Source organism: Chrysochloris asiatica, unplaced genomic scaffold, assembly GCF_000296735.1.
Source record: "Chrysochloris asiatica unplaced genomic scaffold, ChrAsi1.0 scaffold00043, whole genome shotgun sequence".
Classification (NCBI taxonomy): Eukaryota; Metazoa; Chordata; class Mammalia; order Afrosoricida; family Chrysochloridae; genus Chrysochloris; species Chrysochloris asiatica.
The window spans coordinates 19,147,110-19,160,914 of NW_006408561.1; the positions used below are offsets into that span (position 1 = coordinate 19,147,110).

At 39.8% G+C, this 13,805-nt stretch overlaps 1 protein-coding gene across 8 annotated transcripts in view; it reads right to left on the bottom strand.

The window, feature by feature from the left end:
* The window catches only part of TNIK (TRAF2 and NCK interacting kinase), a 549,276-nt gene that overhangs the window by 73,189 nt on the left and 462,282 nt on the right, over positions 1-13,805 (bottom strand). For all 8 annotated transcript variants that reach the window (XM_006861839.1, XM_006861838.1, XM_006861835.1 and 5 more), the window contains one exon: positions 8,961-9,067. In XM_006861839.1, the coding sequence (XP_006861901.1) occupies positions 8,961-9,067 (107 nt within the window). The remainder of the gene's footprint in view (positions 1-8,960; positions 9,068-13,805) is intronic.

Here is a 13,805-nt window from a genome sequence, read left to right on the forward strand (position 1 = left end):
CTGCTGTGTAAACCTTCACCAAAGACACAAGAAAATATTATGTAAAGAAATCTATTATCTGTTGTCTGGGGCACTAGGCCTCTGTTAAGTGTGACTGAAACATTTTGAAACAAAGAGTGCTGAGGGTTGCACAACATGATGAAAGGAATTATATCTGTGTAAGATTTGCATTAGGCAAATCTGCTGCCTAAGACCTCTTTAAAGTGAAGAGCAAAGACGTCAGCTTGAGGACTAAGGTGTGTCTGACCCAAGCCATGGTGTTTTCAATAACTTCATATGCATGCAAAAGTTGGACACTAAAGAGAGCGAGAGGGGCGGTATGCAGACGACCAGGGGGCAGGCTTGCGGGGTATACCCTTTGGTTGATGGATGATGCATGGAAGGGATTGTAACCATGCCAAGGAAACAACATATGATTGGATCAATGTGAAACTGATATCCTCCCATGTAAACTATAACATAATTCACAATAAAGCAAAAAAAAAAAGTTGGACAGTGAATAAAGAAGACTGTAGAAGAATTGAAACATTTGAGTTATGGTGTTGGTGGAGAACACTGAAAGTACCATGGACTGCCAAAAGAACAAACAGATCTGTGTTGGAAGAAGCAATGACAGAATGCTCTTTGGAAGCCAGGATGGCCAGACTTCATCTCTCATACTTCAGACATATTATGAGGAGGGACCAGTCCCTGGAGAAGGACATCATGTTTGATAAAGTGAAGGTCAGAGAGAAAGAGGAAGACCTCTAATGAGACAGACTGGCCTAGTGGCAGCAGCAATGGGCTCAGGTATAGCAACAATTGTGAGGTTGGCCTAGGACTAGACAGGGTTTCGTTCTGTTGTGTATAGGGTTCTATGAGTCAGTAACGACTTGATGGCACCTCTCAACAATGTTGACATAGCACATACATAAAATCTGTTGAGAGAGGGGCTCAGACAGGCTCTGAGTTTTTTTCTTGGTAGTTGTGATGTGGCAGCAGCTTCTAGCTCTGTTCACCATATAACCAAATGCTTTTTATTAAGCACCTGTTTGAGGACACTCACTGTACCAGTATGTGGAATGAGGGAGAAGCAGAGAGATGAAATACACACAGTGGACACAATAGTGAACAAAGCAATATTCTGTTTGCTGTGTATGAAAGAGGCTAAGTATTTTTGGATGCTGCTGAACAAAAATGCAGTCTGGAGTGGCCAAGGGTCATGTTATGAAGGAGACAGGACTTGACTGGGCTTTAGATGGTGTCATAGATTGAACTCTAACCAACAAAAAATGTCAGCATAGTTAGGCCATATTCTCAGTGATTTGGCAGGTAAATCATGATCCCCCTTAATGTGATCTGATGTGATAAAACAATAAAAAGGTGAAATGTTGTTAAATGCTATAGAGTCAGTTCCGACTCTTAGCAACCCTGTATAGGGTTTCTGAGGCCTTAACTCTTCACAAGGGCAGAAAGTCTCATCTTTTACCCATGAAGCAGCCGCTGGGCTTGAAACTTGGACCTTGTAGTTTGCAGACCATTACTCAAAGGTGAGATATAGTACACTTCATCTCTGACCCTGATCCAATGTACAGGAGATTCCCAGGGGTGTGACAGGCAGCACCCTTTATCTTACAGGAGATAAAAGGAGAGAGAAGTGAGTAGAGAACCTACTAATCCTATGAAAGAAGAGCCAGGAATGGAGTGTATCCTTTGGGCCTGGGATTCCTGCACTGTGAAGCTCCTAAGATCTAGGGAACAACTGGTATTAAGAACCATGGAGATCTCCAAGGAATGCTGGGCCTAAAGATGCAGAAAGAAGACAAGGACCTTGTTTTCAGGGTTGGTGCTCTGGATTCAGATTTCTAGCCTCCCAAACAGTAAAAGAATACATTTGTTGATTGAAGCCATCCACTTTTGGTATTTCTGCACTAGAGAACTAAGACAGAGGATGCTCAAGGAAGGCTGGAAGAAGAGCTTGAGCAAAGATACAGGACTGGGATTTTCCTGGTAGGTGTTGATGTCAAGAGAACACCAGCCATCCCAGAGTACCCAGTCTGTACTAGGAAATAACGGGGAGTAGAATGATCTGACAATAAAACAAGTTGCCTTGCAGTTGATTCTGACTCATGCTGATCCCATGTATGTCAGAGTAGAACTGTGCTGCATAGGGTTTTCAATGGCTGATTTTTAAGTAGATCCCCCAGCCTTTCTTGAAAGATACCTCTGGGTAGATTTAAATCTGCAAACCTTTGTCAAGTATCCAAGCATGTTAACTGTTTGCACCACATTGGGACTTCATCAGAAGAAAAGGGTTGGGTTCTGTAGCAAGAGCCATTCAAGCCAAGCAGACAATAGTTCTCCTGGCATGGTAGACTCTGAATGACTGGCCAAAAGGGAGAGAGGCAGACCAGTTGGGAAGCTGCTACTATGTTAGATGAGGAAACCTGGCCCAGGGCTGTCCTAGCCTAAAGGAGGAGCAGGAGCATTAGCAGAATTCACTGGGCCGAGCATGGAGCATACAGCCCTAACTGGGCTCCGAGTCTCTTTCTGTATGAAGCTAATTGGATCCCCTGGGCATTAAATCACTGACCTACGTCTCATTAACACATGTCCTCTCACTGAGCTAACCAGCGTGGGTGCTCAGTTTAGTAGGTTGTTATTTTTGCTGCTGGAGATTGAAGGAAGCATTTAGTTTCTATGTTGTTGTGAAGTGCCATTGAGTTGGTTCTGACTCATAGCGACCCTGTATAGGGTTTCCAAGGAGCAGCTGGTGGGTTTGAACTGCCAATCTTGCAATCTGAAGTCCAGTGCTGATCATACAGTGCCACACCAGGAGTCCTTAGTTTCTTTATAGCTACTCTTAGACATAAGTGAGAATTTATACACTATATATGCTTTTCTACATTATTATTATTATTATTTATGCAAAATCAGAATATTTTGAGAAAATGTCTTATTCACATTTTCTTGTTCCTTCTTATGGACTAGCCTTGGAACAAAGAGATCCAAGAAAAGTTCTTTTTGAGAAGATCAGTTTCAAAATATCAAAATTATTCATAAAATAATAGATTTGCCTACTGGACTTCTAACTTCAAGGTTGGCATTTCAAACCCACCAGCTACTCCATGCGATGAAGAAGAGGCTGTTTGGTCCTGTAAAGATTTGTAGCCTATACAAGGAGCTCTGGTAGCATAGTGGTTACGAGTAGGTCAGCAGTTCGAAACTACCAGCTGTTCCGTGGGTCGCTATGAGTCGGAACAGACTCCATGGCACACTACCACCACCACCACAGGGTTGCTATGAGTCAGAATTATGGCAGTAGATTAACCAGATCTACACTTGCAAAAACTTGAAAATACCTAACTAGATTTCTTTAAATGTAAACGTTTAATTCACACGGTTGCCACAATGTAGACAATGCTATTTAATCTACACATCGCACTTTAAAGTGAAAATGTGACAATTACGTTATTCACTTGAATCATATGAAAAGTCACAACAGAAATATCAGGATTACAAAGTAAATTCTCGGCCCAAATACTTGGGCCAAGGCTTTAATTAACTGGCTGACTACCAAAATTCACTTTCCCTTGTGCTTCAATGACACAGCCAATGAGTATAAACGAGCCATGAGACAGTTTGGGGATGGGACAGAGAATTATTTTCTGAAATTAAACACTTAGTCACTGGGTTTTGATTGGATGTTTCTGGCTTAATTTTTAATCTCTTCATATTCTGTATATACTTGTTTGATCAAATTTTAGTGTACTTTAAAAGGTGACATGAATCAAAGTGTCTGGAATTTTAAAAAGTCACATTAAAAACATGAAGAAATCAAATCTTGATTTAAATTCCATGGATCACATAGGATTTGGGAGACTGTGCAGTGGATGAGAAGTGTTCACTAGTCTGGCAGCCTGAATATCCATGTGAGAAAGAAGGGCAGGGGCAGCAACATGAGGTCACAGTGATGGTGATTCCCCAGACTCAGACCACTCAGGAAGAGAAGTGTCAAAAAGCAAGTGATGCTAATTCTAGCTTGAGGAGGGAAGTGCTTTGGGCTTCAACAGTTGCTATGAGACAAAAATCTTTAAAAGGCAGTGAGTAGTACAAATCGAGGATCCATCAGCAATCAATAGTCTCTGGGTGGTGCAAACAATTAATGTGCTAGGCTACTAACTGAAAGGTTGGAGGTTCAAGTCCACTTAAAGGAACTCCAGAAAAAAGACCTGGCATTCTAGTCCTGAAAAGAAAAAAAAAAAGCCACTGAAAACCCGGTGGAACATGGTTCTACTCTGACACACAGGGAGTCGCCAAGAATCAGACTCACCTCAATGGCATTTTTTTTTTTTTTAACGTAGATGACTCACTTAATTAAATGGTTTTGAGAAAACTGCATGCAAAATGGTGCCAAGTCAGAAAAGCAATGGGAAATGATGTTGCAAGGCCACCTGTATCTGCTATAAACAGACTAGCAAATGTAGTATTGAAGAGAGCGGACCTTGGTGCAAGAATATCAGGGTTCATATCTTGGCTATACTGTTTATTAATTTTGTCACCTTGGGCAAGTTATTTAACTATACTTTGTCTCAGTTTCCACATCTATAAAATGGGGATAATTGTAGTCACTGCCTCAGAGAGTTGTTACAAGATAGGAATTAGTTAACATCTGTACCCCACATAAATGAGTTCTCCAGAAGTGTTTATTAAAGAATGAATGACTTGCCCTGAACCCAGCAGAAGACAGGGCCCACAGGGGTCACTCAGTAACAGTTTCTTGACCAAGTGACACCACCACAGGTAGCACCTGTTTGATACCATATCTATGTCAGAGCAGGCTTCCAAAGGGTTTTTTTCTGGTTTGGTATTGTATGTGGAGAAAGCAGGGAGGCTGTTTTCCTCATGTTATACTTACATGCTTACATACTCAAAATCCTCCTATTAAGGGGTTCTGGCGTGGCACTGTAGGGTAAGCACTGGACTGTAACTACAAGGTCAGTGGTTCAAACCCACCAACCGCTCCTCAGAAACCCTATATAGGGTTGCTATGAGTTGCAACTGACTAGATGACATTTACCAACAACAAGAAGAACTGAGTTTATTGGTTTAATATATTGTTTACTAAATTATAGCATACATATGTATGCAAATTCCATGCATTTTGCACTCAATACATGATGCCTTTAATGTAGTAATAGAGTTTGTTAGGACTCAATGTACAAAGCAAAAACCAAGTCTTAACTATTAGGGTCTGCCTTCTTGGGTTGAGCAAATGGTTAACTTGTTTGGCTAATAACTGAAAAGTTAGCAGTTTGTGTCCAGCCAGAGGTACCTTGGGGAAAAAGCTTGGTAACTGATGATCTACTTAAGAAAAATCAGCCACTAAAAACCCTATGGAATACAGTTCTACTTGGACACACATGGGGTCGCTATGAGCAGGAATTGAGTCATTGGTGACTGGTTAGGTTTTCTTTAAATAAGTGAATTCTCATACTAGTACCAAAACCAAAATAGGAAACTAAGGCCCCAAACAGAATTTATAATACTGTGTCCCCAAAGAGCAGCACAGGAGAAACGGGATCAGGCAGCCATTAGAGTCGCTGAATCCCAGGGTCACACACAGCTCTGTACACAGTGGGTCATCAGTATCTAATTGTTGAATTTGGCACATGAATTGTTAGTAATAATGACATCGTAAATCTGTCCCTCAATAGCGGTGTGATGTTTCTTGGGGTCCATTCTAACTTTGCTTATTTTCTAGTCTATTTTAGAAATTATTTCAAAGAAAGCTGGGCAGGGGAAAAAAGCTGGAATACTGACCAAGCAAAGGAAAGGTAGCTTAGAAGTTCTATAAAAGATGAATTACTTTTCTGGATTTCCGGACTGGGTATTGTGTGCCAAATGGTACAGAAGAAGTATGATGTCCTTACAAGGACCTAGGGCAAGTAGGGAAGACTGCATTACAGGACCGATCCCCCATGAAACACATCTCCCAGTATCAATGTTCTTGCAAACTTCCCTTCCACTATGACTCAGGGTTGGCCATGTGCCTTGCGGTGATCAGAGATAATATCAGCAAAGGTCTGAAAAGCACTTGTGCATTGGGGTGTTCCCTCTGGGATGCTGTCCTGGTATTACAAAACTATGAGGAGGTCCAAATAAAAGACCAGGTGGAGAGTGGGTCCCAACTGAACCATCAGCTCAATGCAGTTGCCTGAGTGAACACAGGCGAGACCAGCAGAAGAACTTCTCAGCTAACCCACAGAATCATGAGAGGCAGTAAAAGATGTTGTTCTGTCCTAGGTTTGAGGTGCTTTCTTATGTAGCAAAGATGAACTAAAGCTGCCTTTACCATAGTAAATTCATCAGATCCTGAAGCTTTTAAAATGCAATCCAGTCTGAGTAACAAAGTCTGACCGACATTTGAAATATTGGTCACACAGAGATAGCATGAGGGTAAGAAGCAGTAGCATTCTGTAGGGCTATCCCATACAGGCCCAAACCCCAGAGTTGCCTTTGAGTTGATTCTGACTCATGACAATCCCCTGAGCATCAGATTAAAGCTGTGCTTCATAGTATTTTTAATGGATGATTATTTTGGAAAGAGATCATCAGTCCTTTCTTCTAAGGTGCCCCTGGGTGGATTCAAGTCTTGAACCTTTTGGTTAAGAGCCGAGAGCATTAACCGCATGGCAGAGATGGAGATTTGGCAGGTCCTGCACCCCAGCCATCAACAGAGGCAAATAACTGTTACTACTTAGCTCCTCTACTCCCCATCTCTGTACGTAGAAGTATATCAGCCACCTCTCAAAGTCTATGTGCTTTGGACAAAGTACATTATTTAAGTGGCTCCATGTGGAAAGCTTACATTTTATCAGTCACTGACCACCAAACACCAACTATCTTAGTTCCTAGTGTGGCACTGTGGGTTAATGCGCCAGACTGCAAAGCCATTTGAACTGCAAGGTTGGCGGTTCAAGCTCACCAGCTGCTCCTCAGAAACCCTATACAGGGTTGCTATGGATCAGAATCGACTTGACGGCACTTAACAACAATAATGTCATTATAATCATACATTAGGGGGAATATGAAGCTGCTTTATATCTTACTGTATAATAATAGTAGTTCTTTTTCTTTCTTAGTTGACAGAGGGAGAAATACTTAAAGCTGGAATGGTGCTTGATTTATGGCAAGTGAAATTCTAAGCAATTGATTCAATGAACAGAATACTGAGGGCAGAGTTCAAAGGAGCAAGAAGCACATCTAATTAGAGACTGATCATTGCTTGAAAAGGAGGACTGACAGAGTCAGGCTGGCAAGCCACACTAACATCCCTTTGGCTCTCTGATCACAGTGCACCCCAGTCTTCCTTGGCGCTGCTTAGCAACACCAGCTCTGCAGTGAAACTGACAAGCGCTGGAAAAAATGGTTCATTCAGAGCCTGCTGCAATTGTCTATTCCTTTCAGAATGGGCTAGTGTTTGTGCCTGAAAGGGGCTAATGTTGTTTAGGATAGCTTCATTTTATTTATGGAGTGACCCCTTCATAAGGCTTTTCATGTGAAGAGAAAAATTGAAGCTTTTTATGATCAAAAGCATTCCATAATTTAAAGATGTGTACAGATAACCATGACCCGCATTCTCAACATCTCTTCCTAGTAAGGGGGAGTGGGGGGTCTTCCCCTTTATTCTGAACACAAAGGAGGAGAGTAAAACAGCCTGAGATCCTGTTTTTATTGTGTCAAAACCAAAACCCCACTGTCATCTAGTTGATTCTGATTCAGTGACCCTATATGAGGATTCTGAGATTGTAAATCTTTACAGAAGCACACAGACTCTTCTTTCTGCTGAACAGTGGCTGGTGGGGTTGAACCACTGACTTTGTGGTTAGCAACCCAGTACCTAATCCACAATACCACCAAGGATCCTTTTTACCATCTTGGCAGAGGACATTGGCTATTTCAGTTAATCCTAAAGAGGGCTGTATTTATCATGAAAAATCTGAGGGACGCTTGACGAACTATAACAGCAAACAGCATCTTTACCACATACAATTTGCTTAAATATTACAAGGGTACTGCTTACTTTCCAGTTTCTCTTGAGATTGCTAGACCAACCCAGAGTCCAGTGCTACTTTCTGACTACAGGAATAGATACTGTTTATGGAAAATTCTGGAAGGAGAGCACAGAACAACAGTGGAAGCAAAACTGTACTTCAGTGATTGCCACATAAAAGCTAGTTTCTTTTGTAATTTACCAAGCAAGGGAAGCTCTGCTGTTGGTTATCAGTGCCTTTCTTTGGCAATTACTTTGTAATGTCTCAATAGTTCTCAGCACAATTCTTGATCTGATATTAAAAGTCACTTCCAACCAGGCCATTTAGTTTTGCTGATTCCATGAAGTAGTCTCTGAAATAATGCCTTGGGGTAATTACAACCAGAGTTATATAAGCTATTTTACTCTCCCACATTTAAAACTGTCAGTAAAGGTACACCTAATTGGTTTCCTGGTTCCTTGATACATCCATCCATCCATACACCCACCCATCCATCACACATCCATCCATTAGTTCAAGATCCCCAACTGTATGCAGATTTGTGTAAAAAGTCATGAAAGAAATAAAAGGCATATGTCTTGGTCTACCAAAGGATATCATGTTTGGTAGGGTGGAGGGTCAGAGAAAAAGAGAAAGACCCCAAGCGAGATGGATTAGCCAAGTGGCAGCATCAATGGGCTCAAGCATGGTAACAATAGTGAGGTTGGCCCAGGATTGGGCAGTTTCGTTCTGCTGTGCATAAGGTCACAATGAGTCGGTACCGACTCGATGGCACCTAACAACAACAACAACAACCACCACCAAAGTCCAGGTGGCACATCAAAATGCCTGTGAAATTTTTTTTTAAAAAAAAGGAGCATAAGCAATGACAAGACTGGTAAGGGATTTTTTTTTCCTTTGACATTATCACCTTCCTTCCTTTACCTTGCTCTGATGGGTTGAGATCCTAGTCTGGGTCCCAGAGCACTACCATTTCCAGGAGAATTCTTTCTGGCTAATGCTGGGGAAATAGAAGTTGTTCTTTGAGGCACCTGGAAGAAAATAAGAAGTAAGAAAATATTTTCCATAAAATAATAATTTCCATAGGCTTCTGCCTGAAAAGCCTACTCCTCTCCCAAGGTTTTCTAAGCATTACAGAAATTACCTAAAACAGGGAAAATTCTTTTAATTCCTCCATGAAATATTTATCTCCTTAAATAATATCAAACAAGAGTCCACAGACACAAGGCAGTGAGACATATTCAGCAACCATTTAGAAGACCATCCACAATTTTAAAGACAGATGCAATGGAATCAAAACTATTAGCTTAAAATTGCTTGATTCATTGGGCTAAAAATAATTGATCTCCATTGAATCTAGGATGAATATCAGAAATCTCTTTTGGGTACCATTAATTCAGTTCATCCTTAGATGCTGCAAAAGATGTGAGCCACCCACATTAAGACAAGCACCATTTTTAGCTGACTTTCTAACTAATAAACAAATAAGGAAATTATAAAATATGATGAAAAATCAGGGTACAGGATAGAACTTGGGATATAAGTCACATGCCAGGGACCTCAGAGAACATACTGCATTAGATTCTCAGTATTCCTACTTCCTAATTAACCTATCTCTACATGTCTGTGTTGGTGTGGCACTGTGGGTTAATGTGTCAGACTGCAAAACCATTTGAACTACAAGGTAAGCAGTTCAAGCTCACCAGCTGCTCCTCGGAAACCCTATACAGGGTTGCTATGGATCGGAATCAACTCAATGGCACTTAACAACAACATGTCTGTCAGTTTATCCTACTGTTGTGGCTTGTGTGTTGCTGGATGCTATGCCACAGATGATTCAAATGCCAGTATGGGCACACATGGTAGACAGGCTTAAGCAGAGCTTTCATGATAGGAACAGATTATGAATAAGCAATAGGCAGTCCACTTCTAAAAGATTAGCCATTAAAAACCTTTTAAATATAAGCAGAACCTTGTTTGATATAGTGCCAGAAGATAAGCCCGTCAGGTTGAAAGGAACTAAGGAAGAGATGCCTCTTCCAAGTAGAATTCACCTTAATGACATGCATGGAGCAAAGCTTTCAGGATTTGCTGATGGGGAACAACTCAAAATGAGGCGAAACAACTATAAGCACATATTAATAATCGGAATGTAGAATGCTCAAAGCATGAATGTAGGAAAACAGGAAGTTGCTGAAAATGAAATAGAACACAAAAGATCAGTATCCTAGACCTAAGTGACTTTATGAATTGGCCATTTAAAATCAGACAATCATATGATTTACTATGCCAGGAACAACAAATTCAGAGGAATGGCATCACATTCATAATAAAAAACATTTCAAGATCTATCTTGGAGTACAATGTTGTCTGTGATAGGATAATATCTATATATCTACAAGGAAGACCAGTTAATACAACTATTATCTAAATTTATGCACCAAGTGCTAAAGTCAGTAATGATGAAACTGAAGAATTGTATCAACTTCTTCACTCTGAAATTGATCAAACATGTAATCATGATGCACTGATAATTACTGGTGATTGGAATGTGAAAGCTGGAAACAAATGGTAAGGATCAATAGTGGGAAAATAAGGCCTTGGTGATAGAAATGATGCTGGAGATTGCAGAATTTTGTAAGATCAATGCTTTATTCATTGCAAATACTTTTCAACAACATAAAAGGTGACTAAACACGTGGACCTTGCTAGATGGAATACACAAGAATCAAATTGAATACATCTATGGGGAGAGATGATGGAGAAGCTCAATATCATCAGCCAAAATAAGGTCAGGGGAAGTCTTTGGAACAATCAATTGTTCATATGCATATTCAAGCTGATGCTGAAGAAGATGAAAACAAGTCCATGAGAGTCCAAATATGATCTTTGAATATATCCCACCTGAATTTAGAGTACATCTCAAGAACAGATTTGATGCATTAGACACTAATGACTAAAGATAAGAAGAGTGTGGAATGATATCAAAAAATCATACAGTAAGAAAGCAAGAGGTCATTAAAAAGGCAGAAAAGCAAGAAAAGACTAACGTGGATGTCTGAAGAGGCTTTGAAACTTGAACTTGAACAGAAGTGAATGGAAGAAATGATGACATAAAAGAGTTGAACAGAAAATTTCAAAGGGTAGCACAAGAAGACAAAGTGAAATATTAATAGTAAAATGTGCAAAGACCTGGAGTTAGAAAATTAAAAGAATCCATCCAGCATTTTTCAAGATGAAAGAATTAAGGAAATATAATAATTCAAGTCTTGAGTTGAAATATTGAAGGGTTAATAGGCAAACTATTGAAATATGTAGGAAATATGAAATGAAGATAGAAGGAATATCATTATACCAAAAAGAATTGGTCAATGCTATACCATTTCTAGAGGTAGCATATGATCAATCAAGAACCTATAGTACTGAAGGAAGAAGTCCACACTGCACTGATGCATTAGTGAAGAACAAGCCTCCAGAAACTGATGGAATACTAAATGAAATATTTCAATAGACTGATGCAGCGCAGAAAGCACTCACAAATCTATGCCAAACTTGGAAGACAACCAACCGATGGAAGAGATCCATATGTGTTTCCATTCCAAAAAAGGTGACCTAACAGAACACAGAAATCATTAATATCACATATAAGCAAAGTTTTACTGAAGATAATTTAAAAATGGTTGGCAGTACAATGGCAGGGAGCTGCCAGAAATTCAAGCAGGATTTAGAAGAGGCTGTGGAAGAAGAGGTATCATTGATGATGTCAGATGGAACTTGGCTGAAAGCAAAGAATACTAGAAAGGTATTTACTTGTGTTTTACTGACTATGTAAAGACATCTGTGTGGATCATAACAAACTATGGGTGGCATTGTGAAAATGGGAATGCCAGAACATTTAAACGTGCTTATGGAGAACCTCTACATAGAACAAAAGGCAGTATTTGACCGAACAAAGGGATACTGCAGAGTTTAAAATCAGCAAAGGTGTGTGTCAGAGTTGTATCTTTTCACACACTTATTCAATCTATATGCTGAACAAATAATCTGATAAACTAGACTATATGAACAAGAAAGCTGCATTAGGATTGGAGAAGGCTCACTAACAACTTGCGATATATGATGCTATAATCTTGCTTGCTGGAAGTGAAAAGGACTTGAGGCACTTGCTGATGAAGATCAAAGACTGCAGCCTTCAGTATGCACTACCACTCCATGTAAAGAAAATCAAAATCATAGCAACTGGACCAATAAACAACATCAGGATAAATGGGTAAAAGACTGAAGTCACCAAGGATTTTATTCTACTTGGAGCTACAATCAATCCTTAAGGAAGCAGCAATCAAGAAATCAAATGGCATATTGCTTTGGGCAAAACTGCTGCAAAAGATATCTTTAAAGTGTTACAGAAAGAGCAAAGATGTCATTTGAAGACTAAGATAGGCCTGACTCAAATCATGGTATTCTCAATCACCTTATACACATGAAAGCTTGACAATGAATAAGGAAGACCAGAGAAGAATTGATGCATTTGAATTATAGCGTTCACGCAGAACAAAAAAATCCATCTTGGAAGAAGTTCAGCCAGAATGTTCCTTAGAAGTGAGGATGGTGAGACTATCTCATGTATTTTGGACACTTTACCAGGAGGGACCAATCCCTGTAAAAGGACATCAATCCTTGAAAAACCCTGAGAAAGTAGTGGGTCATAAAAAAGAGGATGATCCCCCAATGAAATTGATTGGCACAGTGATTGCAACAATGGGCTCAAACATAACAATTGTGAGGAAGGCAAAGGATCAGGAAATGTTTTGTTCTGCTATTCATAAGGTCACTATGAGTCAGAGCAGACTAGAGGGCACCTTACAATAACAATTAAGCTACAATCTCTTATTCAAAAAGAAAACAAAATGTTTCAGCTTGGAAGATTGATGAACAAATGCAATATAAAACAGATTAATATGGAAAATACTGGAAGGGTCTCCAATAAGACTGTGTGAGTAGCTGTGAGATATGATAGGAAAATGAATTACTAGCTCATTAGCAAAGGCCTACACTATTGAAAGTGCCATGGGCTGCCAAAAGAACCATTTGTGTTGGAAGAAGTGTAGCCAGAATGTTCCTTGGAGGCCAGGATGGCCAAACTTCATCTCTCATACTTGAGACATATTGTCAGGAGGGACCCGTCACTGGAGAAGGATATCATGTTTGGTAAGGTGGAGGTTCAGAGATAAAGAGGAAGACCCCCAGCAAGATGGATTGGCAAAGTGGCAGCATCAATGGGCTCAAGTGTGGCAACAATTGTGAGGTTGGCTCAGGAAACACTAGAATTCAAGTACAGAAACACAGCTAAATGAAATTAAATATGCATAGACCAAATGAGTCCATTAGCTTAAGGAATAAAGTTACGAATCCTAGTTAAAAAAAATTACTTTTCTCCCCACCTAACCTTTTCTGGTGATATCAGTAGTTTCACAAAGGATGGACATCAACAAAAAAGGCATTATAAACTGTATTCATTTTAAAATAGTGAAATTCCTGTATGAGGGGGGAAAACCAAGAAAAATATTTTAAAACACTGAGTGAAAAGAATGATGTTTTCTGGAATCAATAATGCTATTGTTTTCTGACATAGGCATGGATTTCCATTTACTATATCATTTAGACTGCACTCAGGAGAAAGGGAATTCCTGAACCAGGAAGAATTGATTGCAAAAATGTATTTGGTATTTAACAAAATTTCAAATTCTCAATAGAATCCAGACTTTCTAG